The 19,691-nt window shown below is 46.5% G+C and overlaps 1 protein-coding gene across 1 annotated transcript in view; it reads left to right on the forward strand.

Annotated features, from left to right (window-relative positions):
• Positions 1 to 12,718, forward strand: part of ube3d (ubiquitin protein ligase E3D) — a 69,709-nt gene extending 56,991 nt beyond the window's left edge. The window contains exon 10 of the mRNA XM_084336004.1: positions 12,131 to 12,718. Within this exon, the coding sequence (XP_084192130.1) occupies positions 12,131 to 12,151 (21 nt within the window). The 3' untranslated portion in view covers positions 12,152 to 12,718. The remainder of the gene's footprint in view (positions 1 to 12,130) is intronic.
• The last annotated feature ends 6,973 nt before the right edge of the window (positions 12,719 to 19,691 follow it).

The raw sequence follows: 19,691 nt of genomic DNA on the forward strand, positions 1-19,691 counted from the left end.
ATCAAGCATTCAATGGTTCAAACATAGACCTTACCTTTTTATCAAGCATTTATGTTATTACTCAGCATAAGCCTAATGTTTACTGTACACACTGAATATAGCCTAATGTTTACTGTACACACTGAATATAGCCTAATGTTTACTGTACACACTGACTGGATATAGCCTAAAAATCGGTCAATGACAACTATGTTCTTGTTAATTAATATATACCTTTTGTGGGTGCCTGCACAGATAAGGCTATGCATAGGGCTGTTAAATATCAAGTGGTGAGTTAGCGGAATGGTGGTGTGGGAGACTAGATTTCAAATCCAGGCTAAGACAACTTTTCTTTTTCTTTTGGATCAAAATGGATCAAATAGTTGAATTAATACAAACAACACAAATGTGCTACTAATATTGATAATATAGATTACATCATGTTGAACATTTTGAAAAATATATAGAAAGCACATTGACAGAACGTGAGAGTAAGACATGATAAACACGTGTAGGACACGTCCAGGACATCATAGTAAGACTTGTACGACACATCCAGGAAATTATAGTAAGACTTGTACGACACGTCAATGACATCATAGTAAGACGTGATAAACATGTGTAGGACACGTCCAGGACAGCAAGGGCCCAGACAGCAAGGGCCAACACGCCAGCTTCTGGGCTCACTGGAGCGCAGGCTGCAGGGGCTGGAGTAGCAACCTCCTGAGCTGCAGCAGCAAGGGCCCAGACCAGGGTTCCCACTCATCCTAGAAAACCTGGAAAATCAGTCTGATCACGTATGTAAACCTAGGTGTGTATTTTGTTTGAAACTCGACTGTTGGATTTTAGCAGCGCCGCCCAATTTGTTCATGTATACATTCAATAAAAATGTTCATGTATACATTCGCGTGTTATACCGTGGTGAATATTGTATAGTTTCAGAGTGATCCTGGCTAATTCCTGGTAACTGTGTAATGGAGCGATATGTGAATTTAGCTAAAAGCGTTCACGTTGCTCGCCTGGACACGCTACTATTTCCAAATCAAAGGTATATAATGGGTATTATGTTTCATCATGAATGCATGAAAGGGGGGGGGGTAATTTTTTGATGCTTTGATCATCAGCAACGACATACGTTTTGGAGTATGTTACATTATGATCGTTGCGATCGATGTGAAATCATTGTTGGATCAAAGTAGGATTGATGTCATATAGTCCTTACCTTTACTAGGAGGTATCCCAAAAAGAATATTCCAATTGTCTGATCGCGATTTCCAGTTTTGATGTCGTTCGGGTCCCTGCCATGAAGTGGCACAAGATATGCCTCAAGTGTGCTGAACGCATTTCGAAGTGATCGGATGAAGCGATTTACTTGGCTTGATAAAAATTCTCCGCCCGGACGAAATTAGATGTGACACACAGTGTGAAATAAGGTTTCAAAGGGTGGGCGATACTGCCACCTAGCAGGATGCAGCCGGTATTGCACTCTAGGGATCTCAGAATGATTTCCTATGGTAACACAGAGGCCCGTGAACCTGTAATGAATAAAAGAAATCGAAAAAAGGATCTAAAAACGAGTTTACTCGTCTTTGGCGCTCAACGCATGGCGGCCAAAAACGAGTTACCTCGTCTTTGGCGCCCAATGTGTTAACACAACAAACTCCTAGTAATTTATGAACACAACAAGCTGGTCCTTTATTAACACATTGGCCGCCAGACCCGAGATTTCTCTGGTTAACTCACCAGCGGTTGAGTGCCAGACCCGAGATTTCTCGTGTTTTGATCCTTTGAACTTTTTCCTCTGATCCCCGTTCTAAATCATCATCTGGATCATTCTAGCCGTCCCTGGGTTGTTTATATATGTTTGAATTGCAATGCCGATTGACTATCACCAGGTGGCAGTATCGTTTGTGTCTGAACTGGAATGGCTTGGTGTTGATACACGGCCTCCTTTTTTTCCCTTGCTAGGGGCCCCTCCTCCTGCTTGAACATAGATTCACATTGATGGCCTCGAAATTCCATTGCCTAAGCGTATTTTACCATCGACACGTGTATAGACATATACACTGGTAATCGCGATGGCGATGCGATCACTTGGAATTATTCTTTTTGGAATACCTTCTGCCTAGGGTAAGGTATATTCTATGTCTATTTTACCGAATCTGAAATGTGTTTTTCTAACAATCACAGTTCTGTGCTTCACCGGACGTAAAACATGTTTGCCAAACACGATCACAGTTTTGAGTTAAATCGACCCCCCCCCCCCCCCCCCCCCCCCCCCTGATGATTTTGTGAAGGTACATATATACATGTTATATACCTTTTGATTTGGGGGTTCAGGGAATCGACCAGAACGATTCAGGCGTATTGCACATAACACGTTTTATCTCGCGATCTATGAAAAAAGACTGGATTATCTTGGAAATGTGCGATGTTTAGCATGTAATAAACTACAAACTACAGTGTGTAGAAACAAATGTTGCATTACAAGTAATGTCTGTCAAATGAGCTACACCATTGTCTCCACAGCTATAATTAGGGCTGTCTTAAATACTTAGAAGCTTTGAAGCTTTGTTCGATGGCACAAGCTTCGAACATAAAAAAAAATCGAAGTAAAAATAAATAAATGTTATTTTTTTTACTTCGATTTTTTTTTTAATGTTCGAAGCTTGTGCCATCGAACGAAGCTTCGAAGTATTTAAACAGCCCTAGTAATCGTATATCATGCCAGTTAGGGTACAGACACTCACCTGCACCTTGTGTATACTGTTTATTTTTCTCATATTCAGTTAATTATATTGCCTATATTTATTATTATATTATATTATTTGTGTGTGTGTACGTGTGTGCGCATATGGGGCCATTGGGTGGGGCCGGGGGACAAATACACTGGAGGAAAGTAACCCAGCTCAGCACTGCCCAAATTATATCATCACTATTGCCTGTTTGAAGGATATCATCCTCAAACACATAATACACCTACATGCCTTGTAGAATTCCACAAGCTGGCAAGATACTGGGATGAATAAACAAAATAGGAAATAAAATGTAGAAATGCATGCAATACATAAATAAATATGAATCTCCATATATGAAATAGAACATTTAGATAAGGTGCTACTGAGATGTTTTGGTGAGTTCTTTGTTTTTTTGTGGAAGTAGCCCTTTTTAAAAATGCATGAACATTCACTGATAATTGGTCTGTAGTGGAGTCTACAAGGTCTACATTGCCGGACCATGTAGAATCCGGACCTTGTAGACTGACATAATTCTGTGCATAGTTTAGTCTACACAGGCCATATTTCAAATAATCAAAATCTTACTTCATTCATCTTAAACATTCTTGATTTGGGGATTGGTAGTTCCCATGAAATCTGAAGTTGTTCAAACGACAACAGCGATCCACCTTGAATTAAATCACACAGCCGAGTGAAACCTTGTTGGCTGCGTCAGTCACGAAAGGGGCTACTTAATTCATTAATCCAATCCACTTTATTTATAGAGCACATTTAAAAACACCAAAGTTTACGAAAGTGCTGTACAAGTCCCACAACATAAGATAAAAAATAAATAAAAATTCGAAGATTCGAATTAAAATTGAAGCTCGGCCCCGAAGCTTTGATTGCCAAAAAAAGCTTCGAAGGTCAGCCCTAGCTATAATACAGAACACACACACAGCTTTGCAAACGACTATCAAGCTGGCCATCTAGCGGTAGAGATAACCGCTAAGCGTGGCGCTGAAAGTGTTAACACAACAAACTGGTCCTTTATTAACACAACAAACTGATCCTTTATTAACACAACAAACTGGTCCTTTATTAATACAACAAACTGATCCTTTATTAACACAACAAACTGGTCCTTTATTAACACAACAAACTGATCCTTTATTAACATAACAAACTGATCCTTTATTAACACAACAAACTGGTCCTTTATTAATACAACAAACTGATCCTTTATTAACACAACAAACTGGTCCTTTATTAACATAACAAACTGGTCCTTTATTAATACAACAAACTGGTCATTTATTAACACAACAAACTAATCCTTTATTAACACAACAAACTGGTCATTTATTAACACAACAAGAAGAAGAAGAAGAAGTCTTTATTTGTCATGCAGATTAACACACGCATACGAGATCTGCGACACAGGAACACGCACATGAATTGAGTCACAGATGAAATGTCTCTCTGCACTTGACCCATCCCGTCGTCCTTCCCCCCCAAGGGCAGCCGGGAGCAGACATGGGCTGCGGCGTGGGCCACGCCCGGGGACCAATCCAAGTGCTCCCGTCCGTCTTCGTCAGGGACGTGACAGTATTAGCGATCTGTTCTGCATGTTTTCCCATTAGGTTTATCTTATTGGGAGGGGAAACCCTTGCGAGCACGGGGAGAACATGCAAACTCCACACAGAAAGGCCCGGGAGATACCCCACCTGGGTACCTGGCAACACGGCAACCTGGTCCCCAAGTGGGAATTAAACCCAGGACCTTCTAGCTGTGAGGCGACAGTGTTAACCACTACACCACTGTGCCGCCTAAAACTGGTCCAACACCACAAACTGGTCCTTTATGAACACAAACATACTTACAATAACCGGAACACAAACAACACAGTCTTTCTTTGACTAGTTTGTGAACATACTGAAAGGAAACCAAAAACCATATAAAGCAAACCCACAGAGCACCCCTGGGACACCTCTCTAATGAGACGCCCCAGGTGTGGCCAGCGCCTCGTTTACTCACTCAGCATTGGGAGCCACTTGTCTCACCAACTACCTGACTGCCGGTTGACGAGACAAGTGGAGACAAGGGGCTCACTGTAGAGAATGTGAAGTGGGGAGTTACGGATGCAGGTTGCCATCTTGGAAGGTTCACTTACATCACCTTCTATTGAGAAATCGTTAAAACTCACTCTTGTGATGGTCGTGACTTTTTTCTTCACACAGCAATACAACAATTCATCTTTTAACCCAAATATCCACCTGTCAACACACACAGTCAACCAGAGTGATCCTCTCAGAACGCTGTAGCAACCGTCTCTACTATTCCGCTGGTAGTAGTTTATTATGGTGTGTTTTGTACAGCCCCAATCTCTGGGTTCCTGTCTCGTTATAGGGATGCTGTGCTGTGGGGCTGAAATGCTTACTGCAGCTTCCTGCATCTGCTGTAACACTGACCCCTAGGATGATCAACTAATTAGATTCCCAGAGACTCTGGGCTAGATCCACAAAGAATGGATTGCGCGGTGCTAATTGCACCCTTACTTACAATTCATTATAAATTGAAAATGGGGGACCCTGATGTAAACAAGACGAAAGTCTTTCTCTGGTCTGCATCCCCTTAACAATTGTGTGTATTGAGCCGTACTGTATTATATACCCATTCTGCAATCTGTTAATACAATTTGTTAAGGGACCAGACCAGACCAGAGAAAGACTTTTGTCTTGTTTACATCAGGGTCCCCCATATTCAATTTATAATGAATTGTAAGTAAGGGTGCAAATCACTGTGCAATCCATTCTTTGTGGATCTAGCCCTCTGTCTTGGAAGTACGACACACTCATAATGTTCTGTTAGCAGAGCCTCTGGGCTTGGCAGTACGATACACTCATAATGTTCTGTTAGCAGAGCCTCTGGGCTTGGCAGTACGATACACTCATAATGTTCTGTTAGCAGAGCCTCTGTCTTGGCAGTACGACACACTCATAATGTTCTGTTAGCAGAGCCTCTGGGCTTGGCAGTACGACACACTCATAATGTTCTGTTAGCAGAGCCTCTGTCTTGGCAGTACGACACACATAATGTTCTGTTAGCAGAGCCTCTGGGCTTGGCAGTACGACACACTCATAATGTTCTGTTAGCAGAGCCTCTGGGCTTGGCAGTACGACACACACATAATGTTCTGTTAGCAGAGCCTCTGTCTTGGCAGTACGATACACTCATAATGTTCTCTTAGCAGAGCCTCTGTCTTGGCAGTACGACACACTCATAATGTTCTCTTAGCAGAACGATACACTCATAATGTTCTGTTAGCAGAGCCTCTGTCTTGGCAGTACGACACTCATAATGTTCTGTTAGCAGAGCCTCTGGGCTTGGCAGTACGATACACTCATAATGTTCTGTTAGCAGAGCCTCTGTCTTGGCAGTACGACACTCATAATGTTCTGTTAGCAGAGCCTCTGTCTTGGCAGTACGACACACTCATAATGTTCTGTTAGCAGAGCCTCTGGGCTTGGCAGTACGATACACTCATAATGTTCTGTTAGCAGAGCCTCTGGGCTTGGCAGTACGATACACTCATAATGTTCTGTTAGCAGAGCCTCTGTCTTGGCAGTACGACACACATAATGTTCTGTTAGCAGAGCCTCTGGGCTTGGCAGTACGATACACTCATAATGTTCTGTTAGCAGAGCCTCTGTCTTGGCAGTACGATACACTCATAATGTTCTGTTAGCAGAGCCTCTGTCTTGGCAGTACGATACACTCATAATGTTCTGTTAGCAGAGCCTCTGTCTTGGCAGTACGATACACTCATAATGTTCTGTTAGCAGAGCCTCTGGGCAGCAGTCTAAAAAACAAAGAGCTGCAGCCCAGGTGGGTGTTGAGATATGAAACTATGTGACAAATTCCTTAAAAAAAAAAAAAAAAAATCGGTTCTGGAATCTTCTTAACGGTTCCGGAACCGGAAGTTAGGTGCCCAACCCTAGCTGAGACACACTCTTAAACTGGAGATGATGCTTCATAGGACTTTGAGGGCAACATGGCAATTTACTATTAGTGCTGTATTGAAATGGGGCAGATGTCCTAACAGAGGGACCTGTCTGTGTGTCTGCATCGTAGATAGAGCTGAGCGGTTCCAGGTAGTGCTGGGAGGTCTAGAATATGAAGGTCTACCATCATGGATCCATGTAGGACTGGGAGGTCTACTGAATATGAAGGTCTACTGTCATGGATCCATGTAGGATGAATGAATGAATGAAAACTTTAACATATTTCAGAATGGGTACAATACAGTATGGCTCAATACACACAATTGTTAAGGGGATGCAGACCAGAGAAAGACGTTTGTCTTGTTTACATCAGGGTCCCCCATGGGACTGGGAGGTCTACTGAATATGAAGGTCTACCAATTCTAATCACATAAATAGAACGGACATTTCCTCTCATGGTGAGTTCCTTCGGGGATCTGCTGTGACATGAGGAGGACAGAGGGGAACGTGGAGTTACCAGAGATGGTCTGAGAGGCTTGTCGGTGGTCACAGCAACTACAACAACACTGTGTGGGTATGGGACGCCGGGGTGTTTGGCAGCATCACAGTCTGGAGGCCAATAATATATGAAGATATGAGAGGGGGAGGAGGAGGAGGCTTGGGGCAGCAAACTAGTGAGGATGTGGAATATGAGGTGTGGGTGGCAAAAAGAAAGGTGTGTTTGTGTGTGCGCGTGCGTCTCTCTCTCTCTCTCTTTATTGGCCTTCTAACCAGATCCCAGCTTGCACAGTGTCCCAGCCTGTTATTACACTGTATATGGAATGTTCTGCTGTTGTCTGCCTGGCTGTGTGCTGCCCGGCTGTGTGCTGCCCTGTGTCCCTGGCTGTGTGCTGCCCTGTGTCCCTGGCTGTGTGCTGCCCTGTGTCCCTGGCTGTGTGCTGCCCTGTGTCCCTGGCTGTGTGCTGCCCTGTGTCCCTGGCTGTGTGCTGCCCTGTGTCCCTGGCTGTGTGCTGCCCTGTGTCCCTGGCTGTGTGCTGCCCTGTGTCCCTGGCTGTGTGCTGCCCTGTGTCCCTGGCTGTGTGCTGCCCTGGGCCCCGCCAGGCTAATGGGGTGGAAAGTATCTCCGGCTCGGAGAGCAGACACCATCCACCCCCACCTCATTACCCCCCACCCCCACAGAGAGCCAAGGAGGTAGATGGGAACAGACGGGAATAGATCCAGCCGTTAAAATGGTGGAAGGATTTGATCGATACGTCTCCCTCCGGCCACGCTGCGTCACACACAAGGAGCCGCTGCACATTGTTAAAATAGATTAATTCCCCCCATATGCACACGTCTCCGCTCATTAGATGTGGACCAACGGATGCATGAGGATGGACATTTATTGGACGAGTCGGTAGAGCAGTGTTTATATCGGAATGGATGATTGGTTGAGTCGGGCAGTGTTTATATTGGAATGAATGGATGATTGGTTGAGTCGGCCGGGCAGTGTTTATATCGGAATGGATGATTGGACGAGTCGTGGGGCAGTGTTTATATCGGAATGGATGATTGGACGAGTCGTGGGGCAGTGTTTATATCGGAGTGGATGATTGGACGAGTCGTGGGGCAGTGTTTATATCGGAATGGATGATTGGACGAGTCGTGGGGCAGTGTTTATATCGGAATGGATGATTGCACAAGTCGTGGGGCAGTGTTTATATCGGAATGGATGATTGCACAAGTCGTGGGGCAGTGTTTATATCGGAATGGATGATTGGACGAGTCGTGGGGCAGTGTTTATATCGGAATGGATGATTGGACGAGTCGTGGGGCAGTGTTTATATCGGAATGGATGATTGGACGAGTCGTGGGGCAGTGTTTATATCGGAATGGATGATTGGACGAGTCGTGGGGCAGTGTTTATATCGGAATGGATGATTGCACAAGTCGTGGGGCAGTGTTTATATCGGAATGGATGATTGGACGAGTCGTGGGGCAGTGTTTATATCGGAATGGATGATTGGACGAGTCGTGGGGCAGTGTTTATATCGGAATGGATGATTGGACGAGTCGTGGGGCAGTGTTTATATCGGAATGGATGATTGGACGAGTCGTGGGGCAGTGTTTATATCGGAATGGATGATTGGACGAGTCGTGGGGCAGTGTTTATATCGGAATGGATGATTGGACGAGTCGCGAGGCAGTGTTTATATCGGAATGGATGATTGGACGAGTCGGTGGGGATGATGGGAAGTAGGACTTGAGGGTCGCGGTTAGAGAGCGGTTGGACTGATCCCAGAAACGACTCGAATCGATGCTTATTATGGGTGTAGCTAAATAGTTAAAGACGGTAGAGGTTGAGTACTTTATCTAAAGATGGTAAGTTAGAGTGTTGTGTTCATTAATAGTTCATTCACACGGGCCGTCCAAAAAAACATAAAAAATGTCTGGTTATATATGGTTCTTCAGTGCCAGGGTTCGGTTGTTTGGTTTTTAGTATTCAGTGCAGCTGCGTTGGGAGATTCTCAGCCTCACATTTCCTCCTCTACACGCTCTTGTCTTTTCTCCTGTCTGTCTGTCTGTCTGTCTGTCTCTCTCACTCTCTCTCTGTGTCTCTCTATCTCTGTGTCTCTATCTCTCCTCATCCTCTCTCAAGTGGAGATATACACAGTATTCTCCCTCACACCCTGCTCCGCTGAGTGCTGTGATAACAGAATGCCAGGGTGCCGGTGAGCATCAAAGAGGGGCAGGTTTCCTGAGCCTGTAGCTCATCACAGTCCTCTCCTTCTATCACTTTCTTGCAACACTCCCACCAGATAAGCCTTTTTGAACAGTACTTTGACTACACAGCGGTACTACAGATAGAGAAAACTCTAGTCGCAAAGGCAGTCTCCCGCCACCACAACCTATCACTCTTTGCTGTGATGCACGTTAGCATGTCGTTAGTGGTTTTGTAAGCCCTGACAGAATGAGCTGAGAGCTGTTACACTATCATTATCATAAGGTAACTAACTATCTTGGGAACGTTAGAGGACCATCTGTCATCGCTGTCACTGCCAGCTGTTTCAGAATGATAAACTCTGAAGCCATCTCTCCTCTAGTCACGGAATTGCAGCTTAAAGTGATGTGTTAATCGTGGCGCCTGCATCTCGTTCTAGGGCTACGTCTGGTATCGTGAGAAGGCTGACCAGGCTGGTCTCACCAGACCATTTGAGACCAGAGCAGAAGGCTGAACAAGCTGGTCTCACCAGACCATTTGAGACCAGAGCAGCAAAAGTGAATGGTGTGTTGAAGCGCTGGTAGTTGTAATATGTTCTGTACTCCAGAACCTGATTAATTAATGGAAAAAGTACACATTGTCACTTCAAGCAACCAGTAAATGAATCCGCTTGTTTGGTTTCAGTCGACCAAGTATTTCCTGAACACTGATAAGAGAAACAAAAGATCTGTCGCAACTTTGTCCTTCAACCAAGGTGCATGAACTGGAAGAAACTAGCAAGAGAGAAAAATTCAGCAACTCTTTGGAGGCCGATGGATGTTCTACAAAAAATAATGTTCTTTATTCATACAATCAAAACCAGCGCATTTCGGCAACATACCTTCATCAGGGTTACACAAGAAAGAAAGAACACTGGTAAGAACATCTCTGGTCAGCCCTAGATTAAAAGAGGACAAGTCCTTTGATCATCAGCCGACTAAGTGTTGATCTGGTCGAGGACAGCAGCTTGTTTTTTTTTTATCCACTTTTTCTCCAATTTTTTTCTATTTTCTCCCATCCCAATTTCGTATCATCCAATTCAACCCTCCCCTGTCACGAACGCTGTTTCTTGCCTCCCACAAGCCGGCTGCAATGTGGACTAAGTCATACATAGCACAAGTCCCCTCCGGTACTTGAGGTAACAGCAGTCGCATCTTTTCACCTGCGCAGCTCGATCTCTCAGTGGCGAGGAGTAACGCGTGGGAGGCTCACGCTGCCCCCGACACTTCCTGATTCTACTGCGCAGGCGCACCAACCGACCTGTAGGAGTCGCTGTCCACAACGCCCGATCCCCACCCATCAGTTTCCCACCCCCTAATACGGCCAATGTGTATTAGTATGAACGACCAGCTAAACTGAAAGCAATGTGGAGCGCTGGGCTCGAACAGGCAAGCCCAGCGTCTCCGTCATTCGTGGCGAGCGCCTTGCCCACTACGCCACGTAGCCGCCCTGGACAGCAGCTTGTTTATGGTCATTTCTCCGTCTCATCAGGCCTTATGGGACTCTGAGATGTTTTCGCAGGGTTTCAACTTTGCTCGCCGTTTGTTATCATTTGTACAAATGACTGTTGATGCGCTCCGGTGGCGAGCGGACATGGGCCCCGGGACGGAGGAGATGGGGCCTTGAGTGAGGCGAGGGCCCTCATCCATCATCACAATATAGAGCTCTCACAGGAGTACCGCCAGGCCCAGCCCAGAGCTCTGACCCACCACCACACACAGGGATAGCAGATGAGGGACTAGGGGTGGGCTGATTTGTTTTCTCTTCATATTATGCGTTTTTGATTAAATCTCTGCCACCTGTGTGTTTTGAAGACGGTAATTGTTGGTAATGGGTTTCTATTTTTAACTGTCAGGCCACTGATAACAGGATTCTGTTTTTTAGGCAGAGAAAACATTGTAATAATATACTACATACTGCAGCTTGCCAGAAAGATAATAGTTCTGCAACCAATCCTAATGTTAATGTTCTTGTTACGCTTCACAAGTTTGCTCATCGGGGACAATGAAATGAAGATATTCCCCGTGTTTGAGGTCATTGGACCCTGCAGGTCTCTACCTCCACAGTGCTTTGAGGTCATTGGACCCTGCAGGTCTCTACCTCCACAGTGCTTTGAGGTCATTGGACCCTGCAGGTCTCTACCTCCACAGTGCTTTGAGGTCATTGGACCCTGCAGGTCTCTACCTCCACAGTGCTTTGAGGTCATTGGACCCTGCAGGTCTCTACCTCCACACTGCTTTGAGGTCATTGGACCCTGCAGGTCTCTACCTCCACACTGCTTTGAGGTCATTGGACCCTGCAGGTCTCTACCTCCACACTGCTTTGAGGTCATTGGACCCTGCAGGTCTCTACCTCCACAGTGCTTTGAAATATACTAATGAGGGCAAGAACATGTAGCCTAAAAAATTACATTCTGTCTAATGCTTGCTTACGTTTACAGTCTGATGGCGTTGGGTAGCATTAGCTGTAATATTGAATCGATTTTTGATGGCGTTTGGTAGCATTAGCTGTAACATTTAATAGATTTTTTATGGCGTCGGGTAGCATTAGCTGTAACATTTAATCGATTTTCTATGGCTAATGTTAATGCAGATGTATTGGGACGCTTTTCACTCTTTGTTAACCAGGAGGACCGGAAGACATCTTTTAATATCATTGTCCATTGTAACCTTCCATAACTTTCTCCTCAGGTGGCGTACTTGAGGCTGTGAGGTGAAAGGTCGGGAGCCAGGAAGTGGAGATTCCCCTCGTGACTCCCAGAAGAGATGTGTGAAGAAGAGGGACGAGCGACGGGAACTCCTCTGTATTATCTATCTACTTGTTCCCCTGAAATACAGACCAACGTCTCGTCACCTCAGATTAGCAGAAACATGGAATAGCTACAACCTTCTGGTCTTGAGGGCAGGTCTTTGAGGGGGGAATTGGTGATACTTGTCATTCCAAGTAAATTGCAGGAAGTGCGTGTCAGTCTGTGAAGTTCGTGCCACCGATCGGTTTTATGTTCACGGTAGTGCCTGCCAAAACACCAAGCTGGCAGACCTCGATGTGTTGCCTCTGGCAAAGTCAAACCTGCACGAAGATAAAAACGAACTTCAAACCAATAAGCTGCAGCTGTTTCTATCCGTTTAGTGCCAGATCTGTTGGATTGTTTTATTCTTCTTCATAATGTGTAATAAACAGAAATGCATGGCGTTGGTTTTAAACGCCAGCCTGGCGCATAAAAAATTGTATTTGTGCTTTTTTTCCCTATTGTTTTTACCAAGAGATTAAACCTTTCATTGAAAGTATCGGCTGTTTTTTTTTCTTGCTTTGTTAGAGAGCATAACTAGTTTCTATGTGGAGATGACATTGTTCTGAGTTCAGAGAGGGTTTATTATGGAGGTACTGCTTTGTGTCCGTGTGGTGTTGTCGCTGTACCCTCCACCTCATTATAATGATGCGTTGGGAGTTGGCTGCTGGTGTGTGAGCAGGCGTGCGCTTGTCTCTCTTGTGTGTGTTTGTGAAAGTATGATTGATGCTGTTTATGTAGCCTCTATGAAAGTGGAAACATAACTGACGTCTTTTAAAAAGTCTTGTGAAAACAAGGCTTTTAAGGGGACCTATTGTGAAAATGGCCTTTTCCTGTGTTGCATTTTTTTTTTTACAGAGTGAGGGGTTGTCCCAACACTGAGAACATTTTTAAATATGTGCATTGTGCCTTTTCTGCAGCTGTGAAACGAGCCATTCAAAATTGCAGCCACAATATCCATAGTTAATAATGTGCATATTATGTGCATGTGAATTACACAACTTACAACCATGACGCATAGGCCTACGGAAATAATCAATTCACCTACATCTGGAGATGATGTGGATTTGACACAGTGGATTCTTGAACACGAAAAAATTAAACTAAAAACATTTGAATACACTGAGCACAATCTACAGGATATAGAAAATGATATTGACCCAGACAATAATCTATTCTTCAACATCAACGACAACTGCTGCTACTATACTGAAGATCAGTACAACCGGACAATTAAGACAGTTAACGACTGTTGGCTAAGCGTCCCGCTCTTAAGCCATACCGAGATATACCTCATCTCATGTACCTATTGTACTCCATCAACGAATAAAACCAAATACACCCACCACCTGCCAGGCCCCGCCCCTTTAGTGGCGTGCTACATAGTACTGGGCATGGCCACCACTCACTCTTCCTCGGAAAAAAATTTTTCCAAAGAAAAGTTTCCCCAAGGGAACTCAGGGCACGCTAAGAGCGGGACGCTTAGCCAGTACTCGTATAACTAGGTTATATACATAACCTGTCGTTATATATCGTACTTGCATCGCGTCCCGCTCTTAAGCCATACCGAGATATGGGGTAGAGCGGACGCGAGTCCCGACAGATGCACCCCCTGAGGACCCGTAAGCCCACATCAAGGGGGAAGGGGAGTCCCGTCACCCCATCCTTCCTAATGAAGAGGGGGCGCAGTCAACTCCACCCGAGTGCGAACAAGAGGGAACTAGAACCCCTTGAACACACAGCACAGGCGGAACCACGTGCGACACAACACACCGTGGCCCATACCCACACACCCCTGCTACCCCACCAAAGGACGGGAAGCAGGAGAGGCCACAGACCTCAGAACCGTCTGGGAGACAGAACCCCCGGTCATGTCCATGAGGTAAAACCTTACGAAGGGACCCGGGGAGGACCATGAAGCTGCAGCACAGATGTCCTCCACCGAGGCCCCACCCAGCAGAGCGGCAGAGGCCGCCACCCCACGAGTGGAGTGCGCCCTGACACCCCCAGGGGGAACCAGCCCGGCCAACGTGTAGCAGAGGGCAATGCCCTCGCACAACCAATGGGACAGGCGCTGTTTCGATAGTGCCTTAACCGGTACGAGAACCACCGTAACAGACAAAAAGCTGATCGGTAGCCCTGAGGCCCTGAGTACGGCTGAGGTAAAACCCCAAGCCCGGACCGGACATGACAGGTGAAGGCCCGCCTCCAACTCACTACCGTGAGGAGGTGGATGAAACGCCTGAACCACAATATCCCTGGAGCGGAAGGAATTCCGAATATTTTTAGGCACGAAGGCAGGATTAGGCCGCAAAGTGGCACCGCAATCGGAACGAAAAGACAGGCACTCTGGTCGTACCGAGAGAGCACAAAGCACACCCACGCGTTTAGCGGAGGTGACGGCCAGCAAGAACGCGGTCTTGAACGACAGCTGTTCCAACGGCGCTTGCTCAAGAGGCTCAAACGGGGCCAAGGACAACCGACCGAGGACCAATTGAAGATCCCAACTCGGAGCCAAAGAGCGTTTTACCGGCTTAACGCGTCGGGCGCCAAGCAGGAAACGCTTCACAAGAGGGTGGCTGAACAACATCACCAGGGGAGGAAACTAACTTTTTGGCTTACCAGCCAACTGGCGAGTATCTGATTTTTTTTACCAGCCAAACAGATTTTTTACCAGACAAAAAAAATCGCCAATTGTGATAATTACTTCTTTGTATGTCTTCGTCTAAATAGATTTTCAATCATAGTAAAATAATCACACCGTGTCTCTACTCTTTAAAATATTTATTAGCATAAAACATTAATCTCTACTCTTCACAATATTAGCATAAAACATATTAACATGAAAGAGGTATCTATTCTGGACTGGGTTGGGCTGAACTGGGCAGTGAAAGATGCTGGGTTGGGCAGTGAAAGAAAAAAACCGAAGTATGTTGTGAAGTGTATAGATAGATGTGAAATGTATAGATGTAGCAGTAGTCTATCTGTATGTCATATGTTATGATGAATTGAAAATGGGGGACCCTGATGTAAACAAGACGAAAGTCTTTCTCTGGTCTGCCTCCCCTTAACAATTGTGTGTATTGAGCCGTACTGTATTGTACCCATTCTGCAATCTGTTAATAAAATTTTCAATCAATCAATCAAGTTAACTTTGAACCTCGGTTGTCAAGCCTCGTCAATGTTGTGTATGCATCTGGGTAGGCACACTGTGCCTTTAAGACAGCACGGTGGTCTTACGACAGTGCTGTGAAGTACCGTGGTAACGTCAGTTGGGTTGGTGTGCTGTTGTACACAGTGCACTGGTTGAGCTTAGCTAGCCCCTTTCGTGACTGCGATGTGCAAGCCAGGGGCTTTTGAGCATGAAATAAAATGTCTAACCTTACGTCGTAGTCCGGTGCTTTTTTGGAAACATTATAGTCATAACAGATACACCTAGCTGGCTGCTTTGAGCACACGGGGCTAACGTTAGCTAGCAAGCAGCTATCGCTAAAAGGCTAACTAGAAGCTAAGACTAACATTACACCTCTGTGATTTAAATGTGTCCTTAGTAACTTATACTCGAGGGTTGTGCTAGGGTTGGATGCAGTTCCCCGTTGGTCAGTCTGTCTGTTTTCCATCTTCTGCTGTGTTTAACGTTATCCGTTTGAGAGTGCTCCTGATGGCTAGCCTAGTAACGCAGGACTTTTATCATTATATGTCCGTGGGTTGGCCAGTACTGCGCGAACTTTTATTAAACATTATATGTCCGCGGGTGGTCTTGTGCAGTGCTCTCGTGGCACTGTCAACTAAGCACTCAGAAGACGCGCACCGTTTGCCAGTGCAGTGATTGCAGAATGTTTTTTTTTTGTATACTCGCCAGACTGGCGAGTGGTCTTCATGAATCACTCGCCAAACGTAAAAAATACTCGCATTTGGCGAGTAAAGTGGCCTAATTTCCTCCCCTGAACATCACCCTCAAATCCCTCATGATAAGAGGATATAGCTGCTGCATATACCCTCACCGTCGAAGCCGACAGTCTATCAAGGAGAGACTGGAGGTAACAAGGACAGCATCCAGGGGGCAGGACACCGGGTGACAGTGTTCAACAGGTAGAAGACGATCCAAAAAATACTGAACCTTCCCATGGTCCAACATGGGTCTGACACCCCCCCCCCCTTCCCGATTTCTCAGGCACCAGAGAACACCGGGAGGAAAACGCCACGACGATGGCTTGCTTCGTCCACAGAGATCAGATCTCGTCGACCAGAGCTGTCACTGCTGGTGACCCTGACAAACCCAAAAACGGGTGGGGTTGTGTTTTGAAATACAAGTCCCCGCCTCAGCGTTCTCTCCATCCACCTCGACATATGGTACTGCTGTAGCCATATGTGATGACACTCCCAACGCACCCGCCGCCATGTGGCGCAGGTCCGCCAGGAACTGTAGATAAGCGGCCCGGTCCCACCCGCTGTGCGTAGCCAACCCTGGACCCGTGCGAGCAGAGCGTTCCGTGGAGTCGGGTCGGAACCTGACACTACCCACGAGGCAACCGCACCCAAGGGGGGACCCCGACAGAAAGGGCCGGTTTGATACGGGGGAAGCTGACATCAATCTAGGTGACAAAAGCCCCCCCACTGAACACCCCTCCAGAACATGCTGAGGAGGTGTTCTGCAGCCGGACATGCAAGGCGTGAGGACCCCATGGGTTCCTACACACGTAGCCCTGCAGTGATATTACTACCACCTAAATCACGCGCACCTCTTCTTTTCAGACCACTGCCGATCTCGCGGGAGTGGGAGGCACCAACATGATACCTGGCCTGGCGAAGGCGAGGCCGGGGAAGCCCGCACTGTGTGCCTCAAAAGGTTTCGAGCCCCCCTGCTGACAACACTTATAGTTGACAGACGTAACACCAGGCTCAACCAACACAGCTTATGGTGTGGGAGCCGCTTGACAGCACAACATTCTCACGGACAGACCCAGGCTCAGCCATCAACTGGGTGTCAGCCCCTGTCCCCATGAGAAGCGAAAAGTGGGGCCGCCCGCGCTTCAACGAAGGCACGCGGCCCGCAGCCAAAGGAAACAATCAGAGGCCCCTTTTTCCGCTGGTGTTGGGGGAGGGAGTGATCGGAGAGCGGGCTGCTCGCGGCAGGACGGCGACGGCTTGTATATTCCAAGCCGAGCCCATCCAACATGGCCGATCCCGCGATTCAACGCCCAGGATACCTCTGGCGGGGGAAAACATGGCTGCCTGTCGAGGGCCTCGTCATCGCCGCTGACGAGGCCGTGCTCTCTCTTCTTCTGGCTGCGCGGTGTGAGGCGGTGTGGGGCCTAGGACAAATACCGCCCGCGCTCCAGCGGAAGACCAAAATCCTCTGCGGAGAGGGGAGCCCTGAGCAGTTATAGCTTGTGGCTAGGTCAAAGCTAATAACGTCAACAACCTCGCGCAATGTGTCGACGTCGGCTGGCCCTCAAGGCCCCGCCACCAGACACAATTTTTTGATAGAAAAAACAGCAATTCGAACACGGTTACTAATCGCTGCCAATTCCATACCGTGGCGGTACAGGCTTTAGCAGCCCACCAGCCACTCGCCGGGCCGACCCACCTCATGGCGTCGGCCGGGCGGGGCACTGTTTCAACATGTCAAAAGCAAAGGACTGATGCTAACACGGAGCACCAGTGGTGGTTGCAAACAGCAACCTCCACTGTGGTGTGCACCATGAAGGGGTTAATGAATATATGAACTAACACCACGAACATACTGTAGAATGGGCAAGCCCATGTACACAACGTTAAGGGGAGGCGGACCAGAGAGAACCAGTCCCGCATTCATTCATAATATTCACAACGGCACACCAGCCCTAGACCTCAGCCCATTTACCCATGAAGGTAAACAAAGCCCCCCCCCCGCACTACTCCCCCAGTAGACACCGATTGACCGTCAGCATGAATGGTTGAGAGGAGGGAAAAACTGTAGCATAGACAGATATTCCCGTAGCAGAGACAGAACAAAACAGTAGCCGCACTATAGCATAGCGTTCGACGCTAATGTGGACAGAAAACAGTCAGCTGAGCCACAACACTGGCCGCCGCTAAATTCCGTCGTGCAGCAGTATAGCTCTACTGCCACCCGCCGAGCCGACTCGCTCTCAAGCATCGGCTACCGGGTGGGACACCGTTCAAACCCCGCCGAGGCACAGGATCAATGCTACCTGGCTTGGCTACCTAGCCACGGCACACCCGCCCTGTACCCTGTTGTCAACCCATTTACCCGTAAAAGGGTAAAATAGGACTCAGCAAAACCCCCACATTAGCTACCGACTGACCTTCATCAATGAACCGGTTTAAGAGGAGGGAAAAGCGGCAACATCCCACGGCGGGGAACATTAGAACAGTGCCCAGCATGTCAGCAGTAGTGTTAGCATTTAGCATTAGCATTTTGCGTTAGCATTAGTGTTTAGCAGCACGCTCCAGGATCGCTTGAAACCCGTCCACTTCAGTGGAACGTTCACCAAATCATCCCGCCCCTGGCGCCGACACACAACTTGGTTGTGTAACAAAACAAACCAGCATTACTAACACTAGCATCAATGCCTGATGACACAGGGCTCACCTGTGTGCGAGCCGGCTCGATAGCCAACCTCGTACGCTGTTCCTCGATCTGCTGCCACAAGACTAGGGAACATCAGAATAGACCCGACGTGTCGTTGGAACATACCCCGAAGATTCCAGGGGTAAGCAAATCTCCGTAAGCACTCAATATTATCTAAACTTTTCGAACAACTAGTTGCATAGGGCGTCTTGCATCCGCTATGATGGAAACGAAAATAGAGGAAGAGTGAGTGGTGGCCATGCCCAGTACTATGTAGCACGCCACTAAAGGGGCGGGGCCTGGCAGGTGGTGGGTGTATTTGGTTTTATTCGTTGATGGAGTACAATAGGTACATGAGATGAGGTATATCTCGGTATGGCTTAAGAGCGGGACGCGATGCAAGTACGATATATAACAAACTATCAATAATTCACTTCAATTCAAGAAGTCTGTACGCAAACTTTAACAGCATTAAGGAATATTTAAACCAGTTTACACAACCATTTAACATTGCCATTTCAGAAACTTGAATGAACGAGGAAAAGGGAATGGATTTTGTAATGGTCGGATATGAACTCAACTATATGAACAGAAAAAATAAGAGTGGAGGAGGAGTGTATGTGGATAATAACTTGAATTATAAGATTGTAGAAAAAATTACAAATGTGATTGATAATTTATTAGAATGTATAACAATAGAAATATGTGTAGAAAAAAAGGAAAATATAATTGTGAGCTGTATATATAGAGCACCAGGTTCAAATATTGAAGTTTTCAAGGACTGGATGGAAGAAATGTATATAAACAATAATCAAAAGGCTATTTTCATCTGTGGGGATTTTAACATTGATCTTTTAAATCCAAACAAACATAAAATGACTGAGGA

This window comes from Notolepis coatsorum (genome assembly GCF_963971535.1).
Source record: "Notolepis coatsorum genome assembly, chromosome: 19".
Classification (NCBI taxonomy): domain Eukaryota; kingdom Metazoa; phylum Chordata; class Actinopteri; order Aulopiformes; family Paralepididae; genus Notolepis; species Notolepis coatsorum.